The sequence below is a fragment of the Moschus berezovskii genome, chromosome 6 (genome assembly GCF_049115385.1).
Source record: "Moschus berezovskii isolate FMDL1 chromosome 6, NW_MosBer_1.0, whole genome shotgun sequence".
Taxonomy (NCBI): Eukaryota; Metazoa; Chordata; class Mammalia; order Artiodactyla; family Moschidae; genus Moschus; species Moschus berezovskii.
The window spans coordinates 54,475,057-54,494,204 of record NC_142465.1 but is presented as its reverse complement, the minus strand read 5'-3'; the positions used below and the strand labels follow the sequence as shown (position 1 = coordinate 54,494,204).

The 19,148-nt window shown below is 40.6% G+C and overlaps 1 protein-coding gene across 1 annotated transcript in view; it reads left to right on the top strand.

Moving 5' to 3' along the window:
• Positions 1–19,148, top strand: part of SRGAP1 (SLIT-ROBO Rho GTPase activating protein 1) — a 327,863-nt gene that overhangs the window by 205,283 nt on the left and 103,432 nt on the right. The window contains exons 5-6 of the mRNA XM_055395643.2: positions 16,972–17,154; positions 17,629–17,757. Coding sequence (XP_055251618.1) covers positions 16,972–17,154; positions 17,629–17,757 — 312 coding nt within the window. The remainder of the gene's footprint in view (positions 1–16,971; positions 17,155–17,628; positions 17,758–19,148) is intronic.

The following is a 19,148-nucleotide window of genomic DNA, read 5'->3' as shown; positions in this document are numbered from 1 at the left end:
ATTACAGTAATCCAGGCCTATGCCCCAACCAGTAATGCTGAAGAAGCCGAAGTTGAACGATTCTATGAAGACCTACAAGACCTTTTAGAACTAACACCCAAAAAAGATGTCCTTTTCATTATAGGGGACTGAAATGCAAAAGTAGGAAGTCAAGAAACACCTGGAGTAACAGGCAAATTTGGCCTTGGAGCACGGAATGAAGCAGGGCAAAGGCTAATAGAGTTTTGCCAAGAGAACGCACTGGTCATAGCAAACACCCTCTTCCAATAACACAAGAGAAGACTCTACACATGGACATCACCAGATGGTCAACACCAAAATCAGATTGATTATATTCTTTGCAGCCAAAGATGGAGAAGCTCTATACAGTTAGCAAAAACAAGACCAGGAGCTGACTGTGGCTCAGATCATGAAATCCTTATTGCCAAATTCAGACTTAAATTGAAGAAAGTAGGACAAACCACTAAACCATTCAGATATGACCTCAATCAAATCCCTTATGATTATACAGTGGAAGTGAGAAATAGATTTAAGGGTCTAGATCTGATAGAGTGCCTGATGAACTCTGGACGGAGGTTTGTGACATTGTACAGGAGACAGGGACCAAGACCATCCCCATGGAAAAGAAATGCAAAAAAGCAAAATGGCTGTCTGAGGAGGCCTTGCAAATAGCTGTGAAAAGAAGAGAAGCAAAAAGCAAAGGAGAAAAGGAAAGATATAAACATCTGAATGCAGAGTTCCAAAGAATAGCAAGGAGAGATAAGAAAGCCTTCCTCAGCGATCAATGCAAAGAAATAGAGGAAAACAACAGAATAGAAAAAACAAGAGATCTTTTCAAGAAAATTAGAGATATCAAGGGAACATTTCATGCAAAGGTGGGCTCGATAAAGGACAGAAATGGTATGGACCTAACAGAAGCAGAAGATATTAAGAAGAGGTGGCAAGAATACACAGAAGAACTGTACAAAAAAGATCTTCACGACGAAGATAATCACGATGGCGTGATCACTCACCTGGAGCCAGACATCTTGGAATGTGAAGTCAAGTGGACCTTACAGAGCATCACTACGAACAAAGCTAGTAGAGGTGATGGAATTCCAATTGAGCTATTTCAAATCCTGGAAAATGATGCTGTGAAAGTGCTGCACTCAATATGCCAGCAAATTTGGAAAACTCAGCAGTGGCCACAGGACTGGAAAAGGTCAGTCTTCATTCCAATCCCAAAGAAAGGCAATGCCAAAGAATGCTCAAACTACTGCACAATTGCACTCATCTCCCACTCTAGCAAAGTAATGCTCAAAATTCTCCAAGCCAGGCTTCAGCAGTATATGAACCGTGAACTTCCAGATATTCAAGCAGGTTTTAGAAAAGGCAGAGGCACCAGAGATCAAATTGCCAACATCCACTGGATCATGTAGAAAGCAAGAGAGTTCCAGAAAAACATCTATTTCTGCTTCATTGACTATGCCAAAGCCTTTGACTGTGTGGATCACAATAAACTGTGGAACATTCTGAAAGAGATGGGAATCCCAGACCAACTGACCTGCCTCTTGAGAAACCTGTCTGCAGGTCAGGAAGCAACAGTTAGAACTGGACATGGAACAACAGACTGGTTCCAAATAGGAAAAGGAGTACGTCAAGGCTGTATATTGTCACTCTGCTTATTTAACTTATATGCAGAGTACATCATGAGGAACGCTGGGCTGGAAGAAGCACAAGCTGGAATCAAGATTTCCGGGAGAAATCTCAATAACCTCAGATATGCAGATGACACCACCCTTATGGCAGAAAGTGAAGAGAAACTAAAAAGCCTCTTGATGAAAGTGAAAGAGGAGAGTGAAAAGGTTGGCTTGAAGCTCAACATTCAAAAAACAAAGATCATGGCATCTGGTCCCATCACTTCATGGGAAATAGATGGGGAAACAGTGGAGACAGTGTCAGACTTTATTTTTGGGGGCTCCGAAATCACTGCAGGTGCTGACTGAAGCCATGAAATTAAAAGACACTTACTCCTTGGAAGGAAAGTTATGACCAACCTAGATAGCATATTAAAAAGCAGAGACATTACTTTGCCAACCAAGGTCCGTCTAGTCAAGGCTATGGTTTTTCCCGTGGTCATGTATGGATGTGAGAGTTGGACTGTGAAGAAAGCTGATAGCCGAAGAATTGATGCTTTTTTCACTGTGGTGCTGGAGAAGACTCTTGAGAGTCCCTTGGACTGCAAGGAGATCCAACCAGTCCATCCTAAAGGAGATCAATCCTGGGTGTTCATTGGAAGGACTGATGCTAAAGCTGAAACTGCAATACTTTGGCCACCTCATGCGACGAGTTGACTCACTGGAAAAGAGTCTGATGCTAGGAGGGATTGGGGGTGGTAGGAGACGGGGACGACAGAGAATGAGATGGCTGGATGGCATCACCGACTCGATGGACATGAGTTTGAGTGAACTCCGGGAGTTGGTGATGGACAGGGAGGCCTGGCGTGCTGTGATTCATGGGGTCGCAAAGAGTCGCACACAACTGAGCGACTGAACTGAACTGAACTGAACCTTTTTCAGGTAATGTTTTGAGCACTTTATATAACCAGCCTCTTAAATCCTTCCCACAGACCTATGGAGTAGGGAGGCACAGAAAGGTTAAGTATACTTTGCCCAAGGTCACACAGTTAAGAAGTCTCAGACCAAGCTGAGTCAGAAGGCTCAGCGCCCACACTGTACTTCCTTTTTAATGGTGATCGTAACTTAAGGCAGACCATTACATACCAACAGAAAGGTTCAGACAGAGGGCTTTGAAGATCCAAAGAGAAAGGTCTACACCGAGGATTAAGAACAATTCAGAGAGGAGAGGGTCTGGAAATGGACAGGGTTCTAGTAGGAGGAGAGATGGAGAAAAGATATTAGAAGTTTAAAGATTTCAGGAGAGTACCAAATGAGTTTATAAGGAACATAGTAGTAATAATGTAGTCGCTAAGTCATGTCTGACTCTTGCGACCCCATGGACTGTAGCCCACCAGGCTCCTCTGTCCATGGGATTCTCCAGGCAAGAATACTGGAGTGGGTTGCATTTCCTTCTCTAGGGGATCTTCCTGACCCAGGGATCGAAACCAGGTCTCCTGCATTGCAGGCAGATTCTTTATCCAGGGAGCTACGAGGGAAGCCCTATAAAGAACATGCTGCTGCTGCTGCTAAGTCACTTCAGTCGTGTCCGACTCTGTGTGACCCCATAGACGGAAGCCCACCAGGCTCCCCTGTCCCCGGGATTCTCCAGGCAAGAACATAGGCACCAATGAAATGGTTAGACATCTGCTCATAAGCAATTTGAAAACCCAAAGAGCTTTCTTACATAGTTTAACAAAGGTTTCTCACCTTCTCTTTTTCTCTCTTCTTTTTAATAAATGGAGTGAGAAGTATTAGATTTGAGAAACAGATTTATGTGTCAAATTCTAAACCATTTTTCATTAAAAGAAAAAGCCTCTAAATCATTCTTTCCATTTTAGTTGATGCCACAATTCCAAGGCTTTCAAGGTTTAAAGTTTACGACTTAAATGTCTAATACACACATATAATGTTGAAGACATGTGAAGCATTTCCCTGAAAAGAATTAATCATTTAAAATTGCAGGTGAGGATCTGTGTCAGCGTTTCGTTATACATGTACCTTCCCCCTCAACGCTGCCAACTGTTCGAAACCCTCCCTTTGTCACTTCCTGCTGCCACTGTGCTCACTACGGCCCTAGTTAATATGTATTCCAAGTGCCAATTCAAGGGTATTATTTTTTTCAGTAGCTTAAACTTGTATTTCAGGGCCTCTGAAGACTTCGTATGAAAACCCTTTACGAAACCAGGACTTTCTGAACGACCTTCCCTATCACTGACTTTCTCTGTTGACCTGTTGGGCAAGGATTAAGTCTCTTTGCAGCTCAGTTTCTTTGATCCATAGAACAAAGACCATCCCTCTGCTCTCAGCCTTCAGGTTTGTGATGGTAAACAGGTGAGCACGGATACTAAGCACTGGTTGAGGCTACTGTAGGCTTCAACGATAGAAGGGGGTGTTTCTATTAATTTCTGTAGCAGCCAGTTAACACTCACTGTGGCAGTGGCAGTTGCAAGTGTTTGGCGTGTGTTAATTCATTTTATCTCCGCAGCAATCTTAGAGGCATGATTCTTCTTCCCAATAACCAGTGAGAGAACTATGGAACATGATAAAAGACAAAACAAGGATCTGAACCCAGGCAGTCTGATTCCTGAATTTAACCATTAGAGCTGTTACAAGATGGAATGGTTTATCTTCTAAGACAGTACTCTCTTCCTTTGGAGGGTGGCTACCCAGCCTGTGTGTGGAGTGGATTTGTGATTTCTAAGTTCCAGAGTTCATGGAATACAACATTCAGTATTGGTCCCAAATCTTAGGATCTGTTCCCTGTCTCTTTAAGTCAGTAGAGTGAAAAGTATTAAAAGCATAGTCGCCTCAGCTCTAAAATTGTTAAAGGATCATCTCTAGTATATCTAGGTGACACACACTGAGGGGCTGGGAGGGGCCTTTCAACACATTTATAGGTCCCAGAAGCATATTGATGACAAACAGCCCTGTCATCAATGAGCTAGACTAGGGAGATATTTCCGTATATGGTATTGGGTGCTGGGCTAGACGTAGGTCTCCACAGCTTTGTGTAAGCACGGAGCCACTCCAAGGGCTTCCTAGAGAAGATGACACCTAATTTTAGTGACAAAAGGAAGGGTGGAAAGGGCCTTCCAGAAAAGCCATTTGCAGGACTTCCCTGGTGGTCCAGTGGTTAAGACTCCATGCTTCCATTGAAAGAGGCTCAGGTTTGATCCCTAGTCAGGGAACTAAGATCCCCATATGCCATGCAGTATAGTCAAAAAACGAAGAACATCCCCAACAAAAAACAAACAAAAAGCAATTTACATGTAAGAAAAAACACAGATACATGAAACCACATTGCCTATGCAGTGAACTCCATCCACTTAAATATTACCCGAGTATTAGCAAATCATTGATGTCAGAATAAAGGGAATATTAATCTGGACTTTCTTCAAATCTTCTGTCCTTACCACTCTCTCTTTACCCTATTACAAATGAAGTGCTTGAAAGATGAGACAAGAAAATACACTGCAAAATTAGAGGTTCCCAGATAAAATCACATTTGTTTTATGTTAACAATCTCTGATCATTGTGAAGTGGGCAGATCTTATACCAAATTGTTCATTGCTCTCATGAAGAAGTATCCTTTTGAACCTAGTATAAATCAATAGAGAATAAAATATGATTGGATTTCTAATAATAGCATGTGAAGAAATCAAATAGAACAGTGCCTGTTTGTGGTACATCGTATGGGACTCAAGAAATTTTTGCTGAATGTGAGTGCTCTTCAAGGGTTCATTTGAGATATACAAAACTAATAACCCCTGCTTATGACCCAAAGACTTGAATTAGAAGCTGCCTCTAGTGACTACTGGAAATAGAAATAGCCCAGATTAAGATTAATAAATATAGGTTGCTCTTCTTACAAATAGAAACATTTTCTTGCTAAGAAGGCAGAAAACAATTTATCCTCTTTAGGCAAGTGAGTCTTTTTCATAAATATTTTTATTAAAGTAACAAAATCTGGTGAAACTAATTGTAATTTATATTGCCATGTAAATATATTGTTAAATTTAGCACTTTGAAAAAGAAGACTAACACCCTGCTTTAACTAAATTATAACAGTCAAAGATAAAAGCACATAGCTAATCTGTGTGTCAACCCTGTACCTACCAGATAGTTTCTGGGTTTTTCTCCTTAATGAGCACTTGATGATTGATCACTAATCAGTTTGAGAGCTAATTAAAGTTACTAGAGTGATGGATACCCTGGTTTAAGATTCATCAATATAATAGTACATTAGACTATACAGGCATTGTTCATTTCTAGGTATTCTCTGTGTAGCAAAGCAGATGAGTTATGACCTCAGAGCCCATGGAGAATTCTAGGAGGAATCTTACATCTTTGGTATATCATGGTGTACTATTTTGCTGCCTCAGTCAACAGAAGCAAGAGATAATTAGTATAATCTTTTGTTATACTAGTTTTTCCTTTTGATTAAAATTTATTTGCCATCTGCCTTTGGCAGCCTCTTTAGCAATTGAGAAGTATATTCTAGATATATGTATTTCCCCAGGTAATAAATTCTAGTGGTTTTGTTTAGTTATTGTAAGATAAATAAATGAAATCATGAACTCATAGAATTTTAGAGCTGGAAAAGACCTGAGCGATCCAATGACATCATTTATAGGTGAGAACGCTGTGGTCCAGCAGGTTTAGAAAGAGCCTTGCCACAAGGTCACAGTCAGGACACATCCTACCAAGGGTACACACCCTTGGATATTTAGCATATGAAAGCTCCTTCCACTAACACTGGCTCTTGTTGAAGATGGAAAGGGAACAGTAAATCTTCAACAGAAAGTAAAACATGAATAACAGTCTGGATGCTCTTTTTTTATAGACTATTAGATGCCATCCTATGTTACTTCCTCAGCACTGTCAAATAGTCTTCTTTTCAGGGAATATATTCAAATTCTCACAGAAAGAACCCTTCTGGTTCAACAATCAATTTTCTTTCTGTGATAAACCTTTAGTTTGTACTTCTCTCATTTCACACTTTTCAAAGTATTTGAGGTTCATAGTTTGATTGGCCCCTTAATTTTGATCCTGTCCGAAGGCCTCATATTGTCGTCTCTACTAGCTGAAGGTCATACTGAGGGTCAGAAAGACTTGAGGTTGCAAAAGTATTTTGCAGCTAAAGCTAGGACCAAAATCCAGGTCTATTTTATAGACCTAAGCTCTTTCCATTAAAATCCCAATCCTGAAACACGATGTTGTACACCATGCTGAATAGAACAGAATTACTTTTATGACTTTCTATACCTTACTTTCTCCTTTTGCATATGTGTTCTCTGTTTTTCCATTTGTTTTGTTTATTCTTGTATCTCTGTTGCCCTGGCATTTGGTTGGTTGGCAGTCCCCACCCAGTAGGGTCCAGAGTCCCAGACAATGCCTTCTGTCCTAAGCATTTGTTTGGATTATAAATATAATTTGATGATAAATTTAGACTGTTACACTGATGTCACTTCAGTGGAGCCACAATATACTTCTCGTTTTCTTTGATAAACTACCTATAAAGATAGGACCACATGCTATTTAATTGTTCATCTTGAGCTATTTGCTCATTTCTAAAGAACTTTGCTTAAATTCTTACTGTATACATAAATGGAATTATCACTTGTTTCCTTCTCTTTACTAGTTGGAAGTGAAAATCTTTTCAGTCATGGAGAAATCATTACCTATTAGTACAATGAAATATTTTATGGTAATTCTTTTTCAAATGTCAATGGCTGACACTTACCATGCATTTATTATATGTCAAGCTCTTTTTTCTGTGCTCTTTATGTCTTGACATATCTTTATCTTTTCAGCTACCCTATGCATGCCTGTTGTGATAATGTTATGCCTATTAACACAGTAAAGAAATGGTGGCACTGAAAGGTTAAGTTACTTGCTCAGAATCACAGAGTAAGGGAATTGAGCCCAAGAGGCCTGTTCTGTGGATGTAAGCCCTTAACCACCAGTATACTAGCTCCCAAAGTGAGTGTTCCTGTTACTTTTCAAATATAATTATATTTTGTAAATTCTGCTTTCATTGACGTATAGAGAGCTGTACCAGTTTGGGGAGAGAAGGTGGAAAAGTTCATCATCGTAACAGTCCTAATGACAACTCATTACCTTCAGGATCAGCAGCCTTTCCATCCCTGATGCCACAAATGAGAATAAAAAATATTATTAAGTATCACTCACAGGACTTAAGTGGGAGATAGGGCATTGGGATGGGAACTGAGATCCAACCATTTGGCCACCTCATGCGACGAGTTGACTCACTAGAAAAGAGTCTGATGCTAGGAGGGATTGGGGGTGGGAGGAGACAGGGACAACAGAGAATGAGATGGCTGGATGGCATCACTGACTCGATGGACATGAGTTTGAGTGAACTCCGGGAGTTGGTGATGGACAGGGAAGCCTGGCGTGCTGTGATTCATGGGGTCGCAAAGAGTCGGACACAACTGAGCGACTGAAATGAACTGAACTGAACTGAACATTCATATTGAGAGTTGGCGTCTCCTGTCTTTCCATTCTTTATATAAATATATGCCCCTGCCACCCCACCTTTTTCTCCAGTTGAGCTCCCGGACTTAAATATAAGCTGATTAAAAAGAAACCTAGAATTGCTTCTCCACTTGACTCCCACTCAGCCTACCTGGAAGTCCACAACCTCCTCCCTCCCTACCTCCTATCTGGCTTCAGTCAGAGTAGGCCTGTCTTCGTGTCTTTACTGGTTAGGCATTATGCCTTTCATCTCTTGCACAATGCCTGGTTTATGGATACGCAGTAGCTGTTTGGTGGATGAATAAACACAGATCAGTATATACTGGTCTCTGAAACCTGGGTAATTTTCCAGTGAAGTGAGTGAAGTTGCTCAGTCATGTCTGACTCTTTGTGATCCCATACACTGTAGCCTACCAGGCTCCTCTGTCCATGGGATTTTCCAGGCAATAGTACTGGAGTGGACTGCCATTTCCTTCTCCAGGGGATCTTCCCAACCGAGGGCTCGAACCCAGGTCTCCCACATTGTAGACAGATGCTTTACCATCTGAGCCACCAGGGAAGTCCTGTAAATTTTCCAGTAAATTACCCTTAATTTTATAGTAACTATCAGCATACCAAAAAAAAAACAAGGGTGCTCATGATGAAATTAAAAGACTCTTGTTCTCTGGAAGAAAAGCAATGACAAACTTAGGGAGCATGTTAAAAAGCAAAGACATTGCTTTGCCTACAAAGGTCAAAATTTGTAGCTATAACCATAGCTTTAATCAAAGCTATGGTTTTTCTAGTAGTCATGTATGGATGTGAAAGCTGGACAATAGAAAAGGCTGAGAGCCGAAGAACTGATGCCTTCAAACTGTGGTGCTGGAGAAGACTCTTGAGAGTCCCTTGGAAAGCAAGGAGATCAAACCAGTCAATCATAAAGGAAATCAACCCTGAATATTCACTGGACTGATGCTGAAGCTGAAGCTCCAATACTTTGGCTACCTGATGCAAAGAGCCAACTTATTGGAAAAGACCCTGATGCTGGGGAAGATAGAGGGCAGGAGGAGAAGGGGAGGACAGAGGATGAGATAGTTGGATAGTATCACCGACTCAATGGACTTGAGTTTGAGCAAGCTCCGGGAGATGGTAAGGGACAGAGAGGCCTGGCATGCTGCAGTCCATGGGGTGGCAAAGAGTCTGATGCGACTGAGAGACTGAACAGCGGCAACTCCATGATGAGGGGACATTGCAAAGAGGCTAGAAGCCTTTCTAAGTATGATTTAAGGTGGTATGTTTTGTGAACATGCAAGTATCTATGCCATCAACTCCGGGGTACTCGTCACTGGTCTATGAGTTTTTAAGAGGTTTTGGCTAGGCCAAGTTGCAATATGAAACAGCAGGAGACGCCTCCATCGGGTCTGCTTTTGTTGTTCTTAGTTCTCTAACTGCTTTGTCTTTGTGAGGGGCAGTGACCTGCACCTCTCTGCTTAGAGCCAGGATCTGAAGCCAGTTAGTCTGATCTCAGAGGCTGCGTGCTTGCCTCTACACCATACCTTAGAAACTGTCAAGAAAGAGAACTGCCCACCCTGTTATGTGCTTCCCATGTGTTGTATCACTTAATGTCCATTTTGCCTCGGAGAAGCTGGAGCTCAAGAAAGTTAAGAAACTTGCCTGGTTGATAACCAGTAGCACAAGAACTCAGATCCAGGTCTGCCTGGCTCTATGTTTATCTCCAGGATTGGCTACAGGGCAGGAAAGCATAAGGTTGCAGGTGTAAAGATCCCAGCATGCAGTGTTAGGATGCTCTCTTAAAAGTACTTCATGCCCACCACCCCTATCTAAACTAAGTTCCAGAGACATAGCTTGGCTCAGCAGAGCCCACAGCCTAGACAGAGGAGCTGGGATTCTGTGGGCCCCCGGAGGAGCTAGGCTTGCAGCTCAGCCTAGGGTTGACTGGAAGCCCTGCCTTCCCCATGAACCTGAGATCTTCCTGAGAATGGACTTCCAAAGTGATGGTCCTACACTGATGGTTTTGTTACTCTGGCACTGGCAGAAACTCAGTTAGAACCCAGTCATGTATTGATTATATAGATAGAAAAGGGATATTTACCTTCGGTTGTTGATATTTAAGGAAACCTAAAGAATGTCGTTTTTATGAAGAGCTTTCTGCAATTGATAGATTTAGTAGAACAATAGGCAGAGTGTGGAATTGGGCTTCCCAGGTGGCATTAACGGTAAAGAACCTGCCTGCCAATGCAGAAGACATAAGAGACGCGAGTTTAATCCCTGGGTCAGGACGATCCCCTGGAGTGAGAAATGGCAACCCACTCCAATATTCTTGCCTGAACAATCCCATTAACAGAGGAGCCTGGAGAGCTACAGTCCATGAGGTGGCAAAGCATCGGATGTGAGAGTGAATGAGCATGCACACACATGTATGGAGTAGGAAATACTGTCTATAAGATATTGCTTTTCACCAGCACTGCCCCACCCCAACCACAACATCTTTTTTTTTTTTTGAGATGCTGTAAATTCTAATGCTAAGTATATTTCACAAATGATTTGGGACTATTTGCCATCCCATCAGTCCAGTCCTGCGTATTTACTGGTGGTACTGTTTTGGATACCAGGGATGGAGGGGAACAATGCCAGTCACATAGTTTTTGTTAAATGAATAGACAGGTGAATACAAAAGGAGTCCTGTCCTTCATTTGTTTCTCACCAGATCCGTATTTTATTCCTCCTGTATGTAAGGTAGTATTAAGAACCTGAAGCTGCCTAAGATACCTGGGGCTTCCTAGGTGGTGCTAGTGGTAAAGAACCCACCTGCCAATGCAGGAGACTAAGAGATGCAGATTCTATCCCTGGGTCAGGAAAATCCCCCAGAAGGGAATGGCAGCCCACTCCAGTATTCTTGCCTGAAGAATCCCATGGATGGAGGAGCCTGGCGGGCTACAGTACATATGGTAGGAAAGAGTCAGACACAACTAAAGTGACTTAGCATGCAAGATCCTTTTAGTGGGTTCACTGAATTCACAGGATAATCCATGATACTGAATGGTACACAAACATCTGTGACACATGGCAGATTCTCAGGTGGTGTCAGGAAGTAGGTCTCAGAGGTCAGAAGAACAAGACCCCTCTGACTGGGAAACCAGCGGACACTTAGCAGTAGGTTGACCTTTGACCTTGACTTGAAGGATGAGTCAAAATGGTACCGGGAAGGGATGCTAGGGAAGGGCATTCCAGGCAGTAAGGTTGGGTTGTCTGGCGGAAAGGCCACAGAGGCAGGGAAGTATTCTGAGGCAGAAGTTAAGTGATCAACTCAGATCACTTGTGTTCCAACACCAGCCCAAATGTGCTGCTTGGGCTTGTGTTAGAGCCAGAGTGTAAGAGCATTTGAACTCCATGGTGTAGGGAGTCAAGTTAAGTTTAAGCAAAGGTCTGAGAGAGTGAGAACAGGGAAAAAGCCCTGTAGCTGCCGTTCTGAATTCTCTTTCCTCCTTTCCACTCCCTCTTCTTCATGCTAAATGAAGTCACTTCACACCCTACACAATCCTGCCTGTCTTCACTGGATTGCTGCTAAGGTACTGCTTTGACCATACTGTTTACGTTTCTGTAGATTCACCAACACCTACAGGATAAATTCTATACTGCTTAAGTAGTTGGGATACCAAGCCTCCTCTCATCTGGTTCATACTAACTTCTCTAGTCTTATTCTTCAACTCAATTATCCATCCACTAAGATCATGGCATCTGGTCCCATCACTTGATGGCAAATAGATGGGGAAACAGTGGAAACAGTGGCTGATTTTATTTTTCTGGGCTCCAAAATCACTGCAGATAGTGATTGCAGCCATGAAATTAAAAGACGCTTACTCCTTGGAAGGAAAGTTATGACCAACCTAGACAGCATATTAAAAAGCAGAGACATTACTTTGCCAACAAAGGTCCATCTAGTCAAGGCTATGGTTTTTCCAGTGGTCATGTATGGATGTAAGAGTTGGACTATAAAGAAAGCTGAATGCAGAAGAATTGTGCTTTTGAAGTATAGTGTTGGAGAAGACTCCTAAGAGTCCCTTGGACTGCAAGGAGATCCAACCAGTCCATCCTAAAGGAGATCAGTCCTGGGTGTTCATTGGAAGGACTGATGTTGAAGCTGAAACTCCAATATTTTGGCCACCTCAAGCGAAGAACTGACTCATTTGAAAAGACCCTGATGCTGGGAAAGATTGAGGGCAGGAGAAGGGGACTACAGAGGATGAGACGGCTGGATGGCATCAACAACATGGGTTTGGGTGGACTCTGGGAGTTGAATGGACAGGGAGGCCTGGCGTGCTGCGGTTCATGGGGTTGCAGAGTCTGACACTACTGAGCAACTGAACTGAACTGAACCCTGGAAACCAAGTCTTCATTACAAATGTGGAATGAATAAATACTTATCTTTCATGAATATGACCAAGAGCAACTATGTCCCCCAGATAAAGAGGCCTTCTGTTGATACAGTGCATTCAACTTTCCAAAGATTGTGGCACAGCAGTCCAGAACACTGAATCTGGAGCCAGACTGCAAGGGTACCAACTGTTGCTCTGCCAGTTACCAGCTGTGTGACCTTGAGGAAATTACTTAACCTCTCTGTGCCTCACTTTTCTCATTTGTAATATGGGGTGAATAAAGGTATTTACCTAATAAGTATTTTTAGAAGGATTGTTGCTTAGTCACTAAGTCATGTCCGACTCTTTGCCACCCCATGGACTGCAGCAGGCCAGGCTTCCCTGTCCTTCACTATATCCCAGAGTTTGCTCAGATTCATGTCCATTGAGTCAGTGATATCATCAGAAGGATTAAATAAGCTATTATTTGGAAAATGCTTAGAACAATGTCTGGCACGTAGTAGGCATTATATAATGCTTGTTTAGCTAAATATATATTATATATATGTACATATATATATATCAGTGGTATACACTGTAGACATAAATATATACTTACATATGTAGTAAATACTTAGTATGGTTTCAATTGTACCTGCACACAGGGGCCACATACAGTTGGGTATTCGCAACAACCTTGTAAGGTAAGCAGAAGTGTTAAGTAACTGTCCACACCTCACACCTGGTAGATCCATTCCGGGAACCATGTCTTCTAGCTTCTGAGCTGGAAGTCAAAAAGTAGAATTTATACCCGTAATCCATTCATCTCCAACACATGGACAGTTTTCAGATACATTGTGATTTCTTTATACTGAATATTGAAATTTACTTCAGATATTTTAATTATTTTGATTTTAAGAGCAATGTCAGATCCATTGTATAGGTCTGTCAGTAAGGAAAAAAAAATATTAAGTTTCTGTCCAAAATTTTTGTGCAGGATTTCACAATCTCACAAAGAAATGTATGATGTGGTCACTTTGTACTTGACTATATTCTTCTTGCAGAGAAGATAAATTGAGTATTTTCAATGGAGAATTATGCATGAGGTTTTGATAGAAAAGTATTCAAATGAAAAAATATGCTATTGGAGTACATTTAAATGGATATATGCCTGTCATGTTATTTGGTATGCAAAGGCTTGTGTTTGCATTAAGCTGATGGAGAAGCTGCTATTTTCTTTGCAGCCTATATTCAAACGTTTTCTTCTACTTCTCTGAAAAAGAGAGAACTTTTATTTTATTTTAAATACAAAACACATTTAACTTCTGTCAACAGCTTATATTTTAAATAATGAAGTTTTTACTGGCATTCATTATCTGCAATTAGAGTTCTCTAGAAGCTTTTAGTGTTTTTCTCCCCAACTTTTAAAACTCATTCATTGTAACTGTTGACATTTTTGAGAACAGTGGAAACCCTTAGTCAAATTGGGAAAACGGAACAAAGAGATTACCTTTCTGGAAATTACCATTGAACTGGGTGAGAATCCTCAGCTATTGTACTGAACCACATTATGATATTTACACTCTCTTGCTAGTAGGGCTGTCAGACTCAAACATTTCCTTCTAATGCAGGCTAGTTAAGCAAATGCCATACTAGCTGCCTGCTTGGGATCCTTAGTTCATAAAGCTTGAAAGTGAAAGTAAAAGTCACTCAGTCGTGTACGACCCTTTGTGAACCCCATGGACTATACAGTCTGTGGATTTCTCCAGGCCAGAGTACTGGGGTGGGTAGCCGTTCCCTCCTCCAGGAGATCTTCCCAACCCAGGGATCAAACCCAGGTCTCCCGTATTGCAGGTGGATTCTTTACCAGCTGAACCACAAAGGAAGCCCAGGAATACTGGAGTGGGTAGCCTATCCCTTCTCCAGCGGATCTTCCCAACCCAGGAATCGAACCGAGGTCTCCTGCATTGCAGGCAGATTCTTTACCAACTGAGCTATCAGGGAAGCTGTAAAGTTTCAGTTCAGTTCAGTTCAGTCGCTCAGTCGTGTCCGACTCTCCGCGACCCCATGAATCACAGCACGCCAGGACTCCCTGTCCATCACCAAACTCCCGGAGTTCACTCAAACTCATGTCCACAGAGTCGGTGATACCATCCAGCCATCTCATTCTCTGTTGTCCCCTTCTCCTCCCGCCCCCAATCCCTCCCAGCATCAGAATCTTTTCCAGTGAGTCAACTGGTCGCATGAGGTGGCCGTTTAGTCAGTGCCAATTACCTGCTTACTGTAGGTCTCTGCAAGAGTCTGGAGTTCAGGTCTCTTCCTCAGAAAATATTTAAAATCAAGATTTCTCAGTTACCCTGGTCTGTCTGAGATGCCTTTTCATCCATCTTTGATGGGAGTTATGTGTTCTCATTTCTTCCTTTCTGTCTAGTAGCAAGAAGACAGCTGAGCAACTGCGTATGGGGGGGTGTGTGTGTGAAAGATTGGTTTTTTGGGGTGTGCTGCATATGGGTGGGTGTGTGTGTGTGATTGGTTTTTTTTTTGGGGGGGGGTATGAGAGATTGGTTTTTTTTTACACTCTCATTTAAAGATGTAACTGTAACCAAGACCAAATGGCATGTGGGTTTGCTTCAGGTGGGGAATATAAACAGAGCCAAGCCTAGAAATGCAAGGTTTGTAATAGATTCATTGACCTTGCTGTTTGCCCAGCTGCAGGGTGACTCCCTTTTCATTCCCCAGCTGCTTCCTAATGCTATCTTATTTTTCTTTCAAACTGGAGTAGCCAACCAAACTCCCCATCTCCGGACAGATCTGATAATTAACTAAAAACAGACAACTTTGTAGTTACACCCAGCTAAGAGAAAAGTTGCCCCGACTTTGTGGTTTAACCCACGCTTTGTTCTTGTTCAGCAGTGCCTTTGACGTAATTTGCTAGCTTATGATTTTATGAGATTTTATCAGATTTTATGAGAACAAGTAAAGGCTCCTCATTAACCCCAAATTTTACTCTTCAAATAGTCATCTGGAGGATGTACATTAAGTTGAACCCTAATTGCTGATTTTCTACCTTTTACATGTAACCTATGAAAAAAAAGCAATTGGGTTCCACCTAAATAAATATATTTATTCTAGTGATGCTTCCAGACCTCAAACTATTTTAAAGCTCATATTTTGAAATGAGAAAAATCAAGTCCCTTACTTTAAAACATTACATCAATCTCTTGAACACAGTTATACCTTAGTTATAAAGTTAGCTCTGGATAGCTTACAGTTATTTACAGATGAAATAAAGTCGGTTTTATGTGGATGAGAATTTGACATCATTTTTGAGAATGTACTCACACTGATTACTTGGGTACTGAATTTTCAGATAGTCTTTGAGACATTAGTTGCATTGGAATCACTATACCTTTGAACTTTTTTTAATTAAAAAAATTAGGGTCAATTATATATTTATAATATACATGGGAAGGATACATTACAGAATTTCATCTCCTGTATATTCCTAAATCTATTAAAATGCCAATTAATATACCATTTCTAAGAGAAGAAATAAGATACACTATATATGAAGGGTTTTCAACACAATTTTATTTATAAAAATCAAGAAGTGAAATATTCTAAAATGTTCAATAATAGAGAATTGGTATAAGGAAATATTATACAGCTCTTTTAGAGGAATATTTTGTGGTATAGAAAAATGTTGATATTTTTAAGTGGAAAAGGATATAGGAGATTAAAATTATAAATATAGTATGATCCAGATTGTTTTGAAGGAGAAGTGATATATGTCATTTTAAAATGAAGAAGAGTGTGTGTCTGTGTGTCTGTGTGTGTATTTTCATAGAAAAAGACTGGATAGCTGTATACCAAAATCATATGCTTTTTTATTTTTTACTTTTTATATTACTTTCTTTTTTTCTGTCATGTTTCCTACATTGAACATAAAATATTACTTTGTGCTTATGAAAAGTTTTTTTTCCCTAAAACCATATATGAACCTTACATTTACTTTTTATATTTTGACAAGTAGATTTTAAGCAATACAGTCCTTTTAGTAAGGGCTATACTTATTTGGAGTTTTTTGTAATTCCAAAGTTTAGCTAAAATTTTCCATGTGTAATGCTTTATTCTGCAAATTAATAATTCAGAGGAGATTTTAGGGAAACACTTTCCAGCTTGAGGGAACTTTTTAAGTACACTGAAAGCACACACAAGACTCTGTCAGTCATTTTTTTCATCACAGTCTGTTCCTAAATACCTCTTCCTGGCAGGTGAATTTGCACATTTCTATTTGCTTTATGTAAAAGGAATAGTATTTCCGTTATCTATTTTACTAACAATCTGGCTTTCCCTCTGCCAGTTGGAAGGTGATATCTTTAACATACACGTCATATAATGGTTTCCATTCCCTAATTTCAGACAAGCATCTTTTAACAATTTGGGTCACATTTTCACAGGTGATGAAAACATACCATATGTATCACGCCGAGAGCATCAGCGCAGAGAGCAAACTGAAAGAGGCTGAGAAACAAGAAGAGAAGCAAATTGGCAGGTCTGGTGACCCAGTCTTCCATATTAGACTGGAAGAGAGACATCAGCGGCGAAGCTCGGTGAAAAAAATTGAAAAAATGAAGGAAAAAGTAAGTAAAACTAGACTGCAGAGCCCTTCTGCCCTCCCTGGAGGTGACAAACCTAGAAACAGTGATATAACAGCTGATAGACACACGTTGTAAATTACTGTGAAATGACATGCATTTCCTCCCATGGGGATGAAAAATGTTTAAGAAACATAAAAATCATGTAATAACAGCTGGACATTGTTTAGTGGTAAATGCCAAGTATCCAGTACACAATGTAGAGAATTTTGAATATTAACAAAACATATTTCATTGCAAATGGGCCTGACGCCCAAATACATTGTTGCTATTCTCCGTCGCTGGGCAATTTTCATTTATTTAAATCAGATTCAAATTATACTTTTCTCAAAGGACTTGGAAGGTCATTTATATATGTATAATAAATCGTTTAGATGAACAGAAATTCATGTATGTTTCCCTGTATGATTTTAAAATGACTATTGTTTTTCCCAATTCCTGGATCTTCTTCATTTTCAGAGACAAGCAAAATATTCGGAAAACAAGCTTAAATCGATTAAGGCACGGAATGAATATCTCCTAACTCTTGAAGCAACCAATGCCTCAGTTTTCAAGTATTATATTCATGATCTTTCTGATTTAATTGATGTAAGTACTTGAAGTTTTTATATTTTCCACATCAAGGTGGAGTTAGCAATAACCCTATTTCCTTGATTCTAAAATACCATCATTTATTAAAACAATGTTATTTTATGTAATTCTCAGGGGGAAAAATGCTGCAAATTTTACTACATAGGATTTGTTATTGTCATTCAGTTGCTAAGTCGTGTCCAACTCTTTGCGACCCCGTGTATTGCAGCACACCAGGTTTCCCTGTCCTTTACCATCTCCCAGAGTTTGTTCAAACTCATGTCCATTGAGTCAGTGATGATGCTATCCAACCATCTCATCTTCTTTCATCTCCTTCTCCACCTGCCTTCAATCTTTCCCAGCATCAGGGTCTTTTACAGTGAGTTGGCTCTTCACATCAGGTTGCCAAAATATTGGAGCTTTGGAAGTATTTGGAGTATTGGAAGGAGCATCATGCCTTCCAATGAATATTCAGGGTTGATTTCTTTTAGGATTGACTGGTTTGATGTCCTTGTATGCACTAAGATACTACAAATTTTAAGATGCATGTGAAACACCATGCATCCTAAAACCACTGAAAAATGAACTAGGGAGTTCTGTGAAGCTGTCAGTATCCAGAAAGCTAGCTTGGAAAGGACTCCAGGCATTTTCAAATGATGCAGTAGCACAGCCCTAACTTCATTCATTGATTCAAAATATATTTATTGAGCCCCTACTGTTATAAGATGCTAAGGCTCTGAAAAGCTATAGATGTACAGTTCTTTTTTTCTTTTTTTTTACCTTATTTGGCTGCACTGGGTCTTTGTAGCATGCAGAACTCTCAGTTGCAGCATGTGGAATCTAGTTCCCAGACCTGGGATCAAACCCCAGCCCCCTGTATTGGGAGCTCAGAGTCTTAGCCACTGGATCACCAGGAAAGTCCCTAAATGTACACTTCCCACTCCTTGGAATTTAAAGTGGAAAAGCCAGGTGTGAAGCAAATGACTATGCAAATGATTGCTTTATGACAATTGTGATAAATACTGTGAAGCAAAATAGAATACACAGAAACCACTTTTATTATCTAACAGGATATGATATAAAAACACTAAATGGGCTCATTTAGAAATCTGCAAGTAGGAATGGCTACCCACTCCAGGATTCCTGCCTGGAGAATTGCATGGACAGAGAAACCTAGAGGGCTGCAATGGGTCACAAAGAGGCAAACACCACTGAGTGACCAACACTTTCACTTTTTGAGCATTTAACTATTATTGTATTTGTATGTTTACTGCCAACTCTGGCCCTCAGCATTATTCATCCTTTCAATCAGAAATTGTCCACTGAGGAGCCCAATCATTGTGCTAACACTGTAGGAGATGCAAAGATGAAATAGAAATCTTGTGTCCAAAAACACCAGTATCTGCAAA